At 44.8% G+C, this 13,549-nt stretch overlaps 2 protein-coding genes across 5 annotated transcripts in view; both read left to right on the forward strand.

The window, feature by feature from the left end:
- The window catches only part of LOC131106076 (tenascin-like), a 28,835-nt gene extending 19,629 nt beyond the window's left edge, over positions 1 to 9,206 (forward strand). For 2 of the 4 annotated variants that reach the window (XM_058054809.1, XM_058054827.1), the window contains 12 exons: positions 2,984 to 3,256; positions 4,999 to 5,121; positions 5,965 to 6,108; positions 6,178 to 6,297; positions 6,363 to 6,506; positions 6,634 to 6,764; positions 6,835 to 6,967; positions 7,050 to 7,201; positions 7,272 to 7,368; positions 7,448 to 7,609; positions 8,679 to 8,842; positions 8,915 to 9,206. In XM_058054809.1, coding sequence (XP_057910792.1) covers positions 2,984 to 3,256; positions 4,999 to 5,121; positions 5,965 to 6,108; positions 6,178 to 6,297; positions 6,363 to 6,506; positions 6,634 to 6,764; positions 6,835 to 6,967; positions 7,050 to 7,201; positions 7,272 to 7,368; positions 7,448 to 7,609; positions 8,679 to 8,842; positions 8,915 to 9,025 — 1,754 coding nt within the window. In that variant the 3' untranslated portion in view covers positions 9,026 to 9,206. The remainder of the gene's footprint in view (positions 1 to 2,983; positions 3,257 to 4,998; positions 5,122 to 5,964; positions 6,109 to 6,177; positions 6,298 to 6,362; positions 6,507 to 6,633; positions 6,765 to 6,834; positions 6,968 to 7,049; positions 7,202 to 7,271; positions 7,369 to 7,447; positions 7,610 to 8,678; positions 8,843 to 8,914) is intronic. The other 2 variants (XM_058054818.1, XM_058054838.1) reach the window with 1 other exon arrangement.
- On the forward strand, positions 183 to 3,072 carry LOC131106103 (tenascin-like). Its single transcript, XM_058054877.1, has 2 exons — positions 183 to 1,307; positions 1,390 to 3,072. Exons 1-2 carry the CDS (start codon positions 983 to 985, stop codon positions 1,806 to 1,808), a joined length of 744 nt encoding a protein of 247 aa, XP_057910860.1. The 5' UTR covers positions 183 to 982; the 3' UTR covers positions 1,809 to 3,072.
- Positions 9,207 to 13,549: the final 4,343 nt, after the last annotated feature.

A 13,549-nucleotide genomic window follows, 5' to 3' on the forward strand; every position in this document is an offset into this window, starting at 1 on the left:
AATTCAGATTGGCTGATGCAGCCGAGGGAGTATAACCTGTCTCGCAATGCAACGTCGCACGAGGTCTCGGGGCTGCGGCCCAGTTCCGACTATGTAGCCTACCTCTACGGGACGTTCAAGGCATCCCGAACGAGCGCTCTCAGTGTTGTTGCTTCAACAGGTATTTGCCATGTTAAGTCTTCTTGAATAATCGGCGCCGAGCATTTTAAAAATGACTGTCATCCCCGCGAAGTGACGAATAACATACTCTCTACGTAATCCTTGTTCACCAAATTCGTAATCTTATCTTGGTCAAGAAACATGGCCATCAAAAAACAACAAAAAAACATCCATCAAAACAGAGGCCAAGGTTACAACTAAGTGTCCAACAGTCGTTGGATCATAATAAAATTGTCTTGGCATGTCCTTCAAGACATTTGTAACCATACCCAAACCATTGATCCACCATCCAACCATCCATCCATCCATCCATCTTCTGCTTATCCAAGGTTGAGTCGCAGGGGCAGCAGCCCAAGCAGGGAAGCTCAGACTTCCCTCCCCCCAGCTCCTCCCAGTGGATCCCTCAGTGTTCCCAGGCCAGTTGAGTGTCATAGTTCCTCCAACGTGTCCAGGGTCTTCCTGGTCGGATATGCCCTGAACACCTCCCCAGGGAGGCACCCGGGATGTACCTTGACCAGATGTCCGATCCACCTCTGCGGAGGAGCAGCGCTTCTACTCTGAGTTTCTCGTGAATGACAGTGCTTCTCACCTTATCTCTAAAGGAGAGCCTTGCCACGTTACGGAGAAAACACATTTCGGCCGCTTGTACCTAATACCTTGTCCTTTCGGTCACTACCCGAAGCTCATAACCGATGTTGAGGGAGGGAATGTAGATCCAAAACTAAATTGGGAGGTTTGCAAATACCCAAACACTTTTTCTAAGGTCATTCGTTGATCAACTTCGCGGGGACGACACACGGTCGTCTAGCTTGTTCCATCCAAGATGATACTGCTTAGTTTCAACCCTTGTATATATTTCTCTCCCCTCTCTGTAGCGGACGAGCCCGATTTGTCCAGGCTAGTTGTTTCTAACGTTACCTCAGACAGAGTGTCTCTGTCGTGGCGGGCGAGCGACAAGGCGTTTGATAACTTTGTAGTAGAAGTCAGAGAGTCTGCTTTGCCCTCGCAGGCGATGGGCCAGACACTGCCGGGCCAAGTGCGCTCCACGGTCATGGCCGGCCTTAAAGCCAGTACACGCTACGACATAAAGCTGTACGCCAGCGCCGGCGGCCGCAACACACTTCCATTGTTTGCCGTCGCTACAACAGGTACGATTCCGCAAACGCATGGTGAAAACCAGCAGCTCCCGGTCCCTCAAGACTGAACTGCCATCTTCTTCTCTTTGTTCAGAGGACGCCCCCCTTTTGGGGCCCGTAGCCGCTTCATCTCCAAGTCCGCATAACCTCACCTTGACGTGGAGCACTGTGTCAGGCCACTTTGATGGCTTTGTTGTCCGGGTCAGTGACTCAGAGCAGCAGTCTGAGCCGCAAGAGTTCAGTCTGCCCGGCGACACCAGAAAACTTATCGTCTCAAACCTGATGGACGCCACGAGCTATAACGTTGAACTGTACGGTCTTTCTCATGGGCGCCGCACCCCCTCGGTGGTAGCCCATGTCGCCACAGGTATACCTCACTCAAGTCCTCTTGCTGTTTTACCTGACACGTGCATGACTTTTGACGTGCATGAAACTAGCGTTGAGATTGTTTCCAGTAGCATTCAGGAAGACTCAGGAAGTAGACTTAGCCCAGAGCAGGCTAATCCAAGTTGAGGACTTATAGGATATTGGAAATCCAGTTCGAAGACAATTTGCTGATTTGCTTTTGCAACCCTTGCACACATGCTAACCACCACCACTATCCAGCTCCTTTACCCAAAGTGGAAAACCTGACTGTTTCCAACGTGACACCCTTCGGTTTCCGTGTGTCATGGGGGGTGAAGCAGCGGCAGGCCCGGGAGGAACCAACGCCCTCCGGTGGCCGTTTCAGTCACTTTAACCTAGTGGTGACCGACTCGGGCTGGCTGCTGGCGCCCCAGGAGTTCACGGTGCCAGGGAACCAGAGTCACCTGGACATCTGGGGGCTCATCACTGGTATAGGCTATGAGGTCAGGCTGACGGGCGTGTCAGAGGCGGGGCTCCGCTCTCGGCCCCTCACCACTGTAGCTGTCACAGGTACCCAACCGCGGGGGACTCCACCCCTTCATCCTGATGCGAGTACTGTGCAATGATGCGACTCTGAAGCTTCAACGTCACAACCTGGCAGGCGTCGACGCCACAACACATTTTTGTAATTTTCTCAAAATAGAAGTTCTGCCATGTTCTGCGGCTGAGGTTTCAGCACAGTATCGCGTCCCATAACCGCATTTATGACTCGTATGAATCTTTTCCAGAATCCTCTCAAGCACTTTTCCCGTTTCCTTTTTATCCGTCGAGCTATGATCTTGGGAGCAAGCAATGACGCAGCACTCCCATCTGTTTCTGAAATATGAGCTTGTTGGTTTGTGTTCATATTTGACTACGTGTTTTCCCTCCGATGCTTATTTTCAGACTTACGTGGTTGGTGGATTGTCGATTGCTTCCACAGTTTAGTAACGCAAACCTGTCAGAGGAAGGAAAACACAGGTGTCAGTTAACTTCTGTTTGCCTCGAATGCACTGGAAGCGTCATGGCTAGCAGGAGGACGCATGGCCTCCCGGCGTATCGGCCGCAGTCTTGATCGGAACGACCCTAACTGACAACAACTGAACGTCTATGAAAAGTCTTTCAATTCCCTCCGTGTCCTGTCTGTCGTGGCTCTGACTGACTTGCACTAACCGACGTGAGCATCTTGGTCGAGGAATGCCGCCTGGAAGGATCGTCCTAACTCGTCTTGCTTGAATTCTTTTGGTCAGAAATCGATGACTGAAACCAACAACCGTCTGCAACATTGTTTCCCCTGTGGCCAGAGGCGGAACCCGAGGTAGAGCATCTCTTTGTTTCCGACATCAACGCCGACAGTTTCCGCGTGTCGTGGGCGGTGGATGAAGACCTCTTTGACAGATTTGTTATCAAACTGCGGGACAGCAAGAGGTCGGGGCACCCACAGGAGCACATCGTCGCTGGCGACGAGCGAACCAGGCTAATCACTGGACTCCAAGGGGGCACGGAGTATGAAATTGAGCTTTATGGAGTTTCTTTGGACCACCGATCCCAGTCTATCTTTGGGGTGGCTCAGACAGGTACATCAACCATACTGGGTCCTTATTAAGCTCTGGAACCTCTCAGGACTGGGCTTCCTGGTTCGATACTAACCTTTGGGGCCTCTCAGGACTAGATCCACTGGGTCAATACTAACCTCTGGGATCTCTTAGGAATGGGTTTACTGGTTGAATGCTAACCTCTTGGGCCTTTCTGGATTGGATCCACTGGGTCTATGCTAACTTCTGGGACCTCTTAGGAACGGGTTTACTGGTTCTATACTAACCTTTGGGTGCTCTCAGGACTAGATCCACTGGGTCTATACTAACCTTTGGGACCTCTTCGGAATGGGTTTACTGGTTGAATGCTAACCTCTGGGGCCTCTCTGGACTGGATCTGCTGGGTCTATACCAGGGGTCGGCAACCTTTACTATCAAAAGAGCCATTTTACCCCCTCGCTCACTGAAGAAAAATAGAATGGAGCCGCGAAACATAATTTAACAGCAGAATATAGGGGCTGCATAGCGGTCGAGTGATTAGCGCGCAGACCTCACAGCTAGGAGACCCGAGTTCAATCCCACCCTCGGCTATCTCTGTGTGGAGTTTGCATGTTCTCCCCGTGCAAGAAATGTGTAGCAACATGCTCACATCCAGAGCAAATTGCGAGTCTCCCAAGATTTTGATTGACTGCCAGATTTGGAGGGAATTTTGGGGTATCAAAGTAGTTCAGAGGAGAAAAAGCGGAGTTGATCAAGTACTCTTGCTAGTATACGGTCTCACAGAAAGTCCCATTTTTTTCAAAAGTAATTACAAAGATGCATATTTTCCTCATTTGGGTGTTAAAACAAATATTTGAGCATTGCAAAGGGAGCCACAACAAAGAGGCTGAAGAGCCACATGCGGCTCTGGAGCCGGAGGTTGCTGACCCCTGGTCTATACTAACCTCTGGAGCCACTTAGGACTGGGTTTACTGGTTGAATGCCAACCTTTGGGGCCACTATGGCGTCTTTTTGGACCATCGATCCCAGTCAATCTTTGGGGTAGCTCAGACAGGTACATCAACCACACTGGGTCCTTATTAACCTCTGGAACCTCTCAGGACTGTGTTTCCTTGTTATATACTAACCTATGGGGCCTCTCAGGACTAGATCCACTGGGTCTATAATAACCTCTGGGACCTATTCGGAATGGGTTTACTATTTGAATGCTAACCTCTGGGGCCTCTCTGGACTGGATCTACTGAGTCTATACTAACCTCTGGGATCTCTTAGGACTGGGTTTACTGGTTGAATGCTAACCTCTGGGGCCTCTCTGGACTGGATCCACTGGGTCTATACTAACCTCTGGAGTCACTTAGGACTGGGTTTACTGGTTGAATGCCAACCTTTGGGGCCATTATGACGTCTTGTTGGACCACCTATCCCAGCCAATCTTTGGGGTAGCTCAGACGGGTACATCAAACACACCGGGTCCTTATTAAGCTCTGGAACCTCTCCGGATTGGATCCACTGGGTCTATACTAACCTCTTGGACTTCTTAGGAATGTGTTTATTGGTTCTATGCTAACCTCTGGGGCCTCTCGGGACTTCATTCGCTGGGTCTATACTAATCTCTGGATCTCTTAGCACTGGATCCGCTGGGTCTATACTAACCTCTTTATAGCACATAATTAGTGTTGATCTGGTTGCTGGTTGATCTCTGATCTCCTGAACTGATGGGTATCCTCCCTCTTCGGACATGTTTTTGATGTCATTAACCTTTGAACCCGTTGTCTTTCCACCAGGCCTGATGACACCGAAGGGCCTTCGTTTTTCTGACGTGACCGACTCGTCAACTGTCGTCCACTGGTCCGTGCCTCAGTCGGCAGTCGACAACTATCGCATCACATACGCGCCGTTTGAAGGGGGTAAGATCAGCGTAGTATCGTAGCTAAAATGGCGGGACTATTTCTCTCATTTTCTTCCTGAATGATATCTACAGTAAACCTCGGATATATTGGACTCTGATATATCGGAAATTCGCTCACAACGGACAGATAAAAAAGAACCGATTTTTCTGTAATGCATTTCCAATAAAAATTCATTGCATATATCGGATTTTTTATAACGGATTTCGCCTATTTCGGACAAAATCTCCAGTCCCGTTCCAATGCATTTCCATTAAATTTCCCTCGCATATATCGGATGGCCGCATCGTTATGCTAATCTTGTTGATGTCACTGGCTATTGTCTTTCTCCTGGCTCCAGATTTAGGACAAATATAAAAGTGAGTGACTCAAGTGAGTCAATAATACTAGCACAGCAGTTAATGAGATCTTAACCTCACTATTGGAAATAACGTAGGCCTGACGGGCGTAACAGGGCCTAGCTTAATTAACAATTTGTTATGCTCCGAGTCCAATAAAGTTAAATTCTCATTACCTTACGTCTCTTTTCATTGCCCAGTCCAGGTACATTGGAAACATAGTCAAGGAAGTGCCTTTTTATAACGGATAAAATCAGATTTACGCATATACTGGATATAAATCCGATATATGCGTAAAACTGACATTTTCCGGTATACGCATATAACGGATTTCGCTTATATCGGACAAAACCAGTGGGAACAATTGAATCCGATATATCCGAGGTTTGCTGTATAATCAATATAATCTATATCTATAATGATATGATTTGATTCAATGTTGGTAGCATCAATACAGAAGCTCTCCACTGATTAATAGTTAGATTAATAGTTAGTCTCTAAACAGGAAGCCCCATGTTGGTGACCGTGGACGGCGACGTCCTCCAAGCCTTGCTGCCCAACATGAGTCCCGGCAGGATGTATCAGGTGACTGTCACCGCCGTGAAGGGTCTGGAGGAGAGCGACCCCAGCGTTGATTCCGTAACCACAGGTGAGCCTGCGTTACTCGCGATCGCATCGACCTCCCTCATTGGATACTCAAGTCTTTTTCCCCGCTTAGCTTTGGATCGACCTCAAGGTCTGACTGCGGTGAACGTGATGGACAGCTCTGCTCTGTTGCTGTGGCAACCGTGTGTAGCCTCGGTGGATGGCTACGTTATCATGTACAGCTCCGAGTCAGGTAAGAAATCTCCGTTACGTCATTGGCTGCAATTATTTCACGGACCGCTTCATGTCGTCTTGCAGCGTCCCCGGTCGTGGAGCAGGTCTCGGGGGCAATGACGGAGTTAGCCATGGGGTCCCTGGCTCCAGGGAGTCTCTACACGGTGGAACTCTTTGCCACCAAGGAGGCTCAGAGGAGTGCATCTGTTGGAACAGAATTCACCACCGGTAGGAGAAACAGACGGAGCTCCAGAGCTGTATTTAAGATATGTAGCGAAGCCTGGTATACATGGGGCGGGCTCATCTGTCAAGAGGTTTTTCCCCCTTCATGACATCATGAATAATAAACTTCTAGATGTGGACCCCCCTCGAGATCTGATGGCCGTTAACATTCAAGCAGACACCGCCACTCTGTCGTGGAAACCTCCACAGGCCGCCATCAGCGTTTACGTCCTCACCTTCTCTTCGCCAGACGGCGCCGCTCGGGTATCGAACACACACACATCGAAAATGCCGTAGGATTGAATACTCAATGAGTTTTTCTTGTGTGGTCCAGGAGGTGACACTGAGCCCCACAGCCACGTCTTACATCATGGCCCAGCTGGCCAGGTCCACGGAGTACACGGTCCACATGCAGGCCGTCGCCGGAGACAAGAGGAGTCGGCGCATAACGACCGTCTTCACGACAGGCAGGAACGCCAACATAAAACTTAAAACTCCATAACTTCATAAAACTCCAGAGAGAGACGTGTTGTTTGGGTTTGATTTCAGTTGGAGATTTGCACCGACACCCCAAAGACTGCGCTCAGATCTTCCAGAACGGGGAGACGACGTCGGGCGTGTACACGGTTTATGTGGGCGGCGTGGACAGCCAGGCTGTTCAGGCGTACTGCGACATGGACACAGACGGCGGAGGATGGATGGTGAGGAGCGAGGTGACGCTGACGTCACGTCACGGCTGGACTCATGAGGGTCTGCCCCCCCCTTCTTCAGGTGTTCTTGAGACGCCAGAACGGACGGCTGGACTTCTTCAGAAACTGGAAGAACTACACGGCTGGCTTTGGTAACCTCAACGACGAGTTCTGGCTGGGTAAGATGATCTGCTGATGTTTTTTTTTTCCTCCAGTTTTTCTAACTCCCTTCCTGATGTTTAACCTCGACTGAACCAGGTCTCGGCAACCTTCACAAGATCACCTCCGCCGGGCAATACGTGCTGCGCGTGGACCTGAGGGACAGCGGGGAGTCGGCCTACGCTCAGTACGACCGGTTCAGCATCGCAGAGCCCAGAACACGATACAAGATCTCGATCGGGGCTTACAGCGGAACGGCGGGTGAGCTTTGAAGGATCTCGCCTTCCAATGCAAATGTTTTTCGGTTCTTGGCACATATCAGGGTGCAGACATGTAGCATAGCATAACATAGTGTTAGCATTCTTATTAGCATTAACATTCCTAGTATTGTACTCTTATGAGAATACATTTTTGTTTAACAAGTATATCATTTTTAACATACTTGCCCAAAGTTGAATCCTCATAAAATCGGATTGGCTTGAAATTCTCATACCATCCAATGTGCAATACACAATGTAACTTTGGGGTGTTTAGCCAAAATGCCACCAAATTTGGTACGCACCTTTACGGGACTGACAAGCACCTGTGGGATTGTTTGAAAAACAGGGCGGCACGGCGGGTCTAGTGGTTAGCGCACAGACCTCATAGCTAGGAGACTAGGGTTCAATTCCAACCTCAGCCATCTCTGCATGGAGTTTGCATGTTCTTTTCTCCGGGTACTCCGGTTTCCTCCCACATTCCAAAAACATGCTAGGTTAATTGGCGACTCCAAATTGTCCATAGGTATGAATGTGAGTGTGAATGGTTGTTTGTCCATATGTGCCCTGTGATTGGCTGGCCACCAGTCCAGGGTGTACCCCGCCTTTCGCCAAAAGACAGCTGGGATAGGCTCCAGCACCCCCCACAACCCTCGTGAGGAAAAGCGGCAGAAAATTAATTTAATATATTTAATTATTATTTATTTTTATTTATGTCTTCATTACATAGTTATTTAATATTTTATGATTATACAATGTATGTTATATTTTATAATTTAACATGATTAATATTGATGAATTGTACATTTAGTTTAGTGTTCTATGGTTGTCATCACCTTTTCCCACTTTGCTGACAGCTGAGACAGCTGGGATAGGCTCCAGCACCCCCCGCGACCCTCATGAGGAAAAAGCGGTAGAAAATGAATGAATGAATGTTTGAAAAACATGGCCGCCGTTGTCAAGCAGGATGCCTCAGCATGACGATGCTAGCGCTTACACACCTCAACATTTGGGGGGGGGGGCACCACCGGCACCACCAACGTAAGCATAACCGTGTTTTGCTTCCACTCCAGGCGACTCCATGACGTACCACCAGGGGCGCCCCTTCTCCACCTACGACAACGACAACGACATCGCCGTCACCAACTGTGCTCTGTCCTACAAAGGAGCCTTCTGGTACAAAAACTGCCACCGCGTCAACCTGATGGGCAAATACGGTGACACGAGTCACAGCAAGGTACGTAAGCCCCCCACGCCCCTCGTTTGCCCTCCCTCGGCGGGTCATGACACCCGTCCCTTCCTCCCGTAGGGTGTCAACTGGTTCCACTGGAAGGGACACGAAACCTCCATCCAGTTCGCTGAGATGAAAATGCGACCGGTGGACTTTGGGAATCTGGAAAGCAGGAAAAAGAGATCCTAGGGAGAGAGAGAGAGAGACGGTCGCTACGCTCGCTACACAAATACACAACAATCACACACACGTCAAAGGCACATCAATCACATTTAAAAAAAAAAGTTTCATCATTTAGTATCCTCAGGACACTTAAGTCATATTTGAATTGTAACTCCCACTACAAACAAATAAAGAAATATTGTGTGTCTGCCTCTCTTTTCTTTACAGCCAGCAGGTGGCACTGTTGCCCACTCCAGACAAATACAAATACAGTACATACACGTCACGTCAACATTCCACTCGCTATCTTTCTTGGTACTTGATTGGTCACCAGTGATCATATTGTATCTTTATGATCTGCATGTTATTCATTTAGCATCACTCACTGGGCATTTGGAATCTATGAAGTGTAAAGATGGTTTCACAAAATATTCATAATATTTGCAAACAAAAGCTGTCATCTGAGGAGAACAAGTGGGTTTGTTTTTAAAAAAAAGGTTGGAATTTGCGAGAATTCATTTAGAGACTTTCAAGAAAAAAAAGTTGTCTGTGAGTAAAAACCCTATTTAGGAACATTCAGAAAGGATTATTAAAGAATTGCCTCAATGCACCTTTCCGTCATGAAATGTACAAATGAATATACCTAAAACACCAAAAAATTGTCATAAATTATTTCATCCAAATTGCAAACCTCATGTCATTTAATTTCTCTTAAAACATATTGAAATACGTAGAAATTCATCATTATATAACAGTAAATATTTTATTACAATACTCTATTTCCCCTATTAGTATAGGGGAACAAGGGAAACCTCACACACACTCAACAGGGGACCCAGAAGCATCCAAAAATGGCATAAAATGCCAGATTTTGAATTTGGTGATTTTTGAAAAAAACGTAAGGGGTTAGTACAGGGGTGGGCAAACTACGGCCCGGGGGCCACATCCGGCCCGCCAAATCTTTCAAAAGTATTTAATTTAAACTCAACATACAACCTGGCATCATGGCCTGAGCCAACCTTTTGATGGTTGTATCAATTTCGTTGTTTGACATGGTCTGTTGTTTACAAAGTGCTCCTGAAAAAAGAGACACAAGCACATAATAAAAATTAAAATAATAATAATTATATTATTATTAACTATTATGATTATTATATTTATTATATTAATGCTAATTATTATATTAATTATATATAATTATATTGTTATATTTGCATATTTTACATAATAATAATATAATAATTATTATTTTAATTTTATTTTAATTATTATAATATTTTATTATTTTTAAAATATTTAAATATAAATATAAAATAATAAATAATAATAGCAGATTGCATGACAATTTTACAGATACAATAATACCAGGTGGACTGTTACGTGTAAAATATATAGTCTTCCCCCCCGGAAATTTTGTTATATCAATGCGAGTCAAAAAGTTTGCCCACCCCTGGGTTAGTATGTCGTTTTTTTTTCATTTTTTTCAACTTGCTTCTAATGTACTTTTCTGGTGAAAAACACCGGGGAAACCTCACACACACTCAACAGGGGGCCCAGAAGCACCCAAAAATTGCATAAAATGCCAGTCTTTGAATTTGGTGATTTTTGAAAAAAACGTAAGGGGTTAGTATGTCGTTTTTTATTTTTTCAACTTGCTGAAAATGCACTTTTCTGGTGAAAATAACAAAGGAAACCTCACACACACTCAACAGGGGCCCCAGAAGCACCCAAAAATGGCATAAAATGCCAAAGTTTGAGGGTGTCGATTTTTGAAAAAAACATAAGGGGTTAGTATGTCGTTTTTTTCATTTTTTTCAACTTGCTTTTAATGCACTTTTCTGGTCAAAAATAAAAGTGGAAACCTCACACACACTCAACAGGGGACCCAGAAGCATCCAAAAATGGCATAAAATGCCAGATTTTGAATTTGGTGTTAGTATGTCGTTTTTTCTGTTTTCTTCAACTTGCTTCTAATGCACTTTACTGGTCAAAAACACAGGGGAAACCTCACACACACTCAACAGGGGACACAGAAGCATCCAAAAATGGCATAAAATGCCAGATTTTGAATTTGGTGATTTTTGAAAAAAACGTAAAGGTTAGTATGTCGTTTTTTTCATTTTTTTCAACTTGCTTCTAATGTACTTTTCTGGTGAAAAACACCGGGGAAACCTCACACACACTCAACAGGGGACCCAGAAGCATCCAAAAATGGCATAAAATGCCAGATTTTGAATTTGGTGATTTTTGAAAAAAACGTAAAGGGGTTAGTATGTCGTTTTTTTCATTTTTTTCAACTTGCTTTTAATGCACTTTTCTGGTCAAAAAAACAGGGAAACCTCACACACACTCAACAGGGGACCCAGAAGCATCCAAAAATGGCATAAAATGCCAGATTTTGAATTTGGTGATTTTTGAAAAAAACGTAAGGGGTTAGTATGTCGTTTTTTTCGTTTTTTTCAACTTGCTTTTAATGCACTTTTCTGGTCAAAAAACAGGGAAACCTCACACACACTCAACAGGGGACCCAGAAGCATCCAAAAATGGCATAAAATGCCAGATTTTGAATTTGGTGATTTTTGAAAAAACGTAAGGGGTTAGTATGTCGTTTTTTTTTCATTATTTTTCAACTTGCTTCTAATGTACTTTTCTGGTGAAAAACACCGGGGAAACCTCACACACACTCAACAGGGGGCCCAGAAGCACCCAAAAATGGCATAAAATGCCAGTCTTTGAATTTGGTGATTTTTGAAAAAAACGTAAGGGGTTAGTATGTCGTTTTTTTCATTTTTTTCAACTTGCTTTTAAAGCACTTTTCTGTCAAAAATAAAAGTGGAAACCTCACACACACTCAACAGGGGACCCAGAAGCATCCAAAAATGGCATAAAATGCCAGATTTTGAATTTGGTGATTTTTGAATAAAACGTAAGGGGTTAGTATGTCGTTTTTTTCATTTTTTTCAACTTGCTTTTAATGCACTTTTCTGGTCAAAAAAACAGGGAAACCTCACACACACTCAACAGGGGACCCAGAAGCATCCAAAAATGGCATAAAATGCCAGATTTTGAATTTGGTGATTTTGGAAAAAAACGTAAGGGGTTAGTATGTCGTTTTTTTCGTTTTTTTCAACTTCCTTTTAAAGCACTTTTCTGTCAAAAACACAGGGGAAACCTCACACACACTCAACAGGGGACCCAGAAGCACCCAAAAAACGCATAAAATGCCAGAGTTTGAAGTTGGTGATTTTTGACAAAAAACGTAAGGGGTTAGTATGTCGTTTTTTCTGTTTTCTTCAACTTGCTTCTAATGCACTTTACTGGTCAAAAACACGGGAAACCTCACACACACTCAACAGGGGACACAGAAGCATCCAAAAATGGCATAAAATGCCAGATTTTGAATTTGGTGATTTTTGAAAAAAACGTAAGGGGTTAGTTAGTATGTCATTTTTTTTCTGTTATTTACAACGTGGTTCTTTTTCAACTTGGTAAAAAAAAAAAACAGGGGAAACCTCACATACACTCAACAGGGGCCCAAGAAGCACCCAAAAAATGCATAAAATGCCAGAGTTTGAGGGCGGGATTTTTGACAAAAAACGTAAGGGTCGTTTTTTTCATTTTTTTCTACTTGCTTCTAATGCACTTTTCTGGTCAAAGACACAGGGGGAAGCCTCACACACACTCAACAGGGGCCCCAGAAGCATCCAAAAAGTGCATAAAATGCCAGAGTTTGAGGTTGGTGATTTTTGACAAAAAGTACAATAGCAGTAGTTCAGTGGTGGAGTAAAACAATTAACAATAATTAGTGGTGTAAAAAATACAGTACGCAGCAACAAAAGGTTGAAGTGACATTTTCAACAGTTCAATCAATGTTTGTTTATATTCCTTTTCTTTTAAAACATACTGCTAATATGAATGCATTAGGGGGTAGGCTAATACAGTAGTGAGGAGCAGAAAGTGTCAAACTACTTCTACCCTTTTTCTGCTGTTCTAATGTCACCTGCTGTGCTGAACACTCGTCCAGGGGGGCCACTTGTTGCAGGGGAAGATCCACTTCTTCTCACCTCAGTTGCCGGCGTTTTCCCCGGTGTCCGACGAGGAACTGGACGGGGAGGGTGCTAGACTTGTCCGTGAACTTGTCGGCTTCTTAACGTGGCATTCTTTGTTAATGACGGACGTTTTGTGGAGCTTCCCGTCGTTCTTTGTGAATCCGTAGTGTTTCCAAACATAGCATTTCAACGTTGCGGGTGCTTTAAATCTAGAAAGTTCCTCGCTGTTTTACTAGTAGTTGTATGTGCCTCACGGCTTCCGGCCGTATTCAATATCAGATGCGGATGATGGTGCATTCAATACACCTGGGAAACAGCTAATGGGCGGTTTAACGTTAATAAAACCGAACATTAATAATATCGATTATTTTCCACACATACATGCAATCATACATACACACACATATATATGTACATACATACATAAACACACATGTATGTATGTATATATATACATTTTTTACAATTCCAAAAACATGCTAGGTTAATTGGCGACTCCAAA

The sequence above is a fragment of the Doryrhamphus excisus genome, chromosome 2 (assembly GCF_030265055.1).
Source record: "Doryrhamphus excisus isolate RoL2022-K1 chromosome 2, RoL_Dexc_1.0, whole genome shotgun sequence".
Taxonomy (NCBI): Eukaryota; Metazoa; Chordata; class Actinopteri; order Syngnathiformes; family Syngnathidae; genus Doryrhamphus; species Doryrhamphus excisus.

Coding starts and splice junctions, on each gene's coding strand:
- LOC131106103 (XM_058054877.1), top strand. CDS start 983: ATGATACTGCTTAGTTTCAACCCTTGTATATATTTCTCTCCCCTCTCT. Junction 1,308..1,389: donor GTTTGCCGTCGCTACAACAG/GTACGATTCCGC, acceptor CTCTTTGTTCAG/AGGACGCCCCCCTTTTGGGG.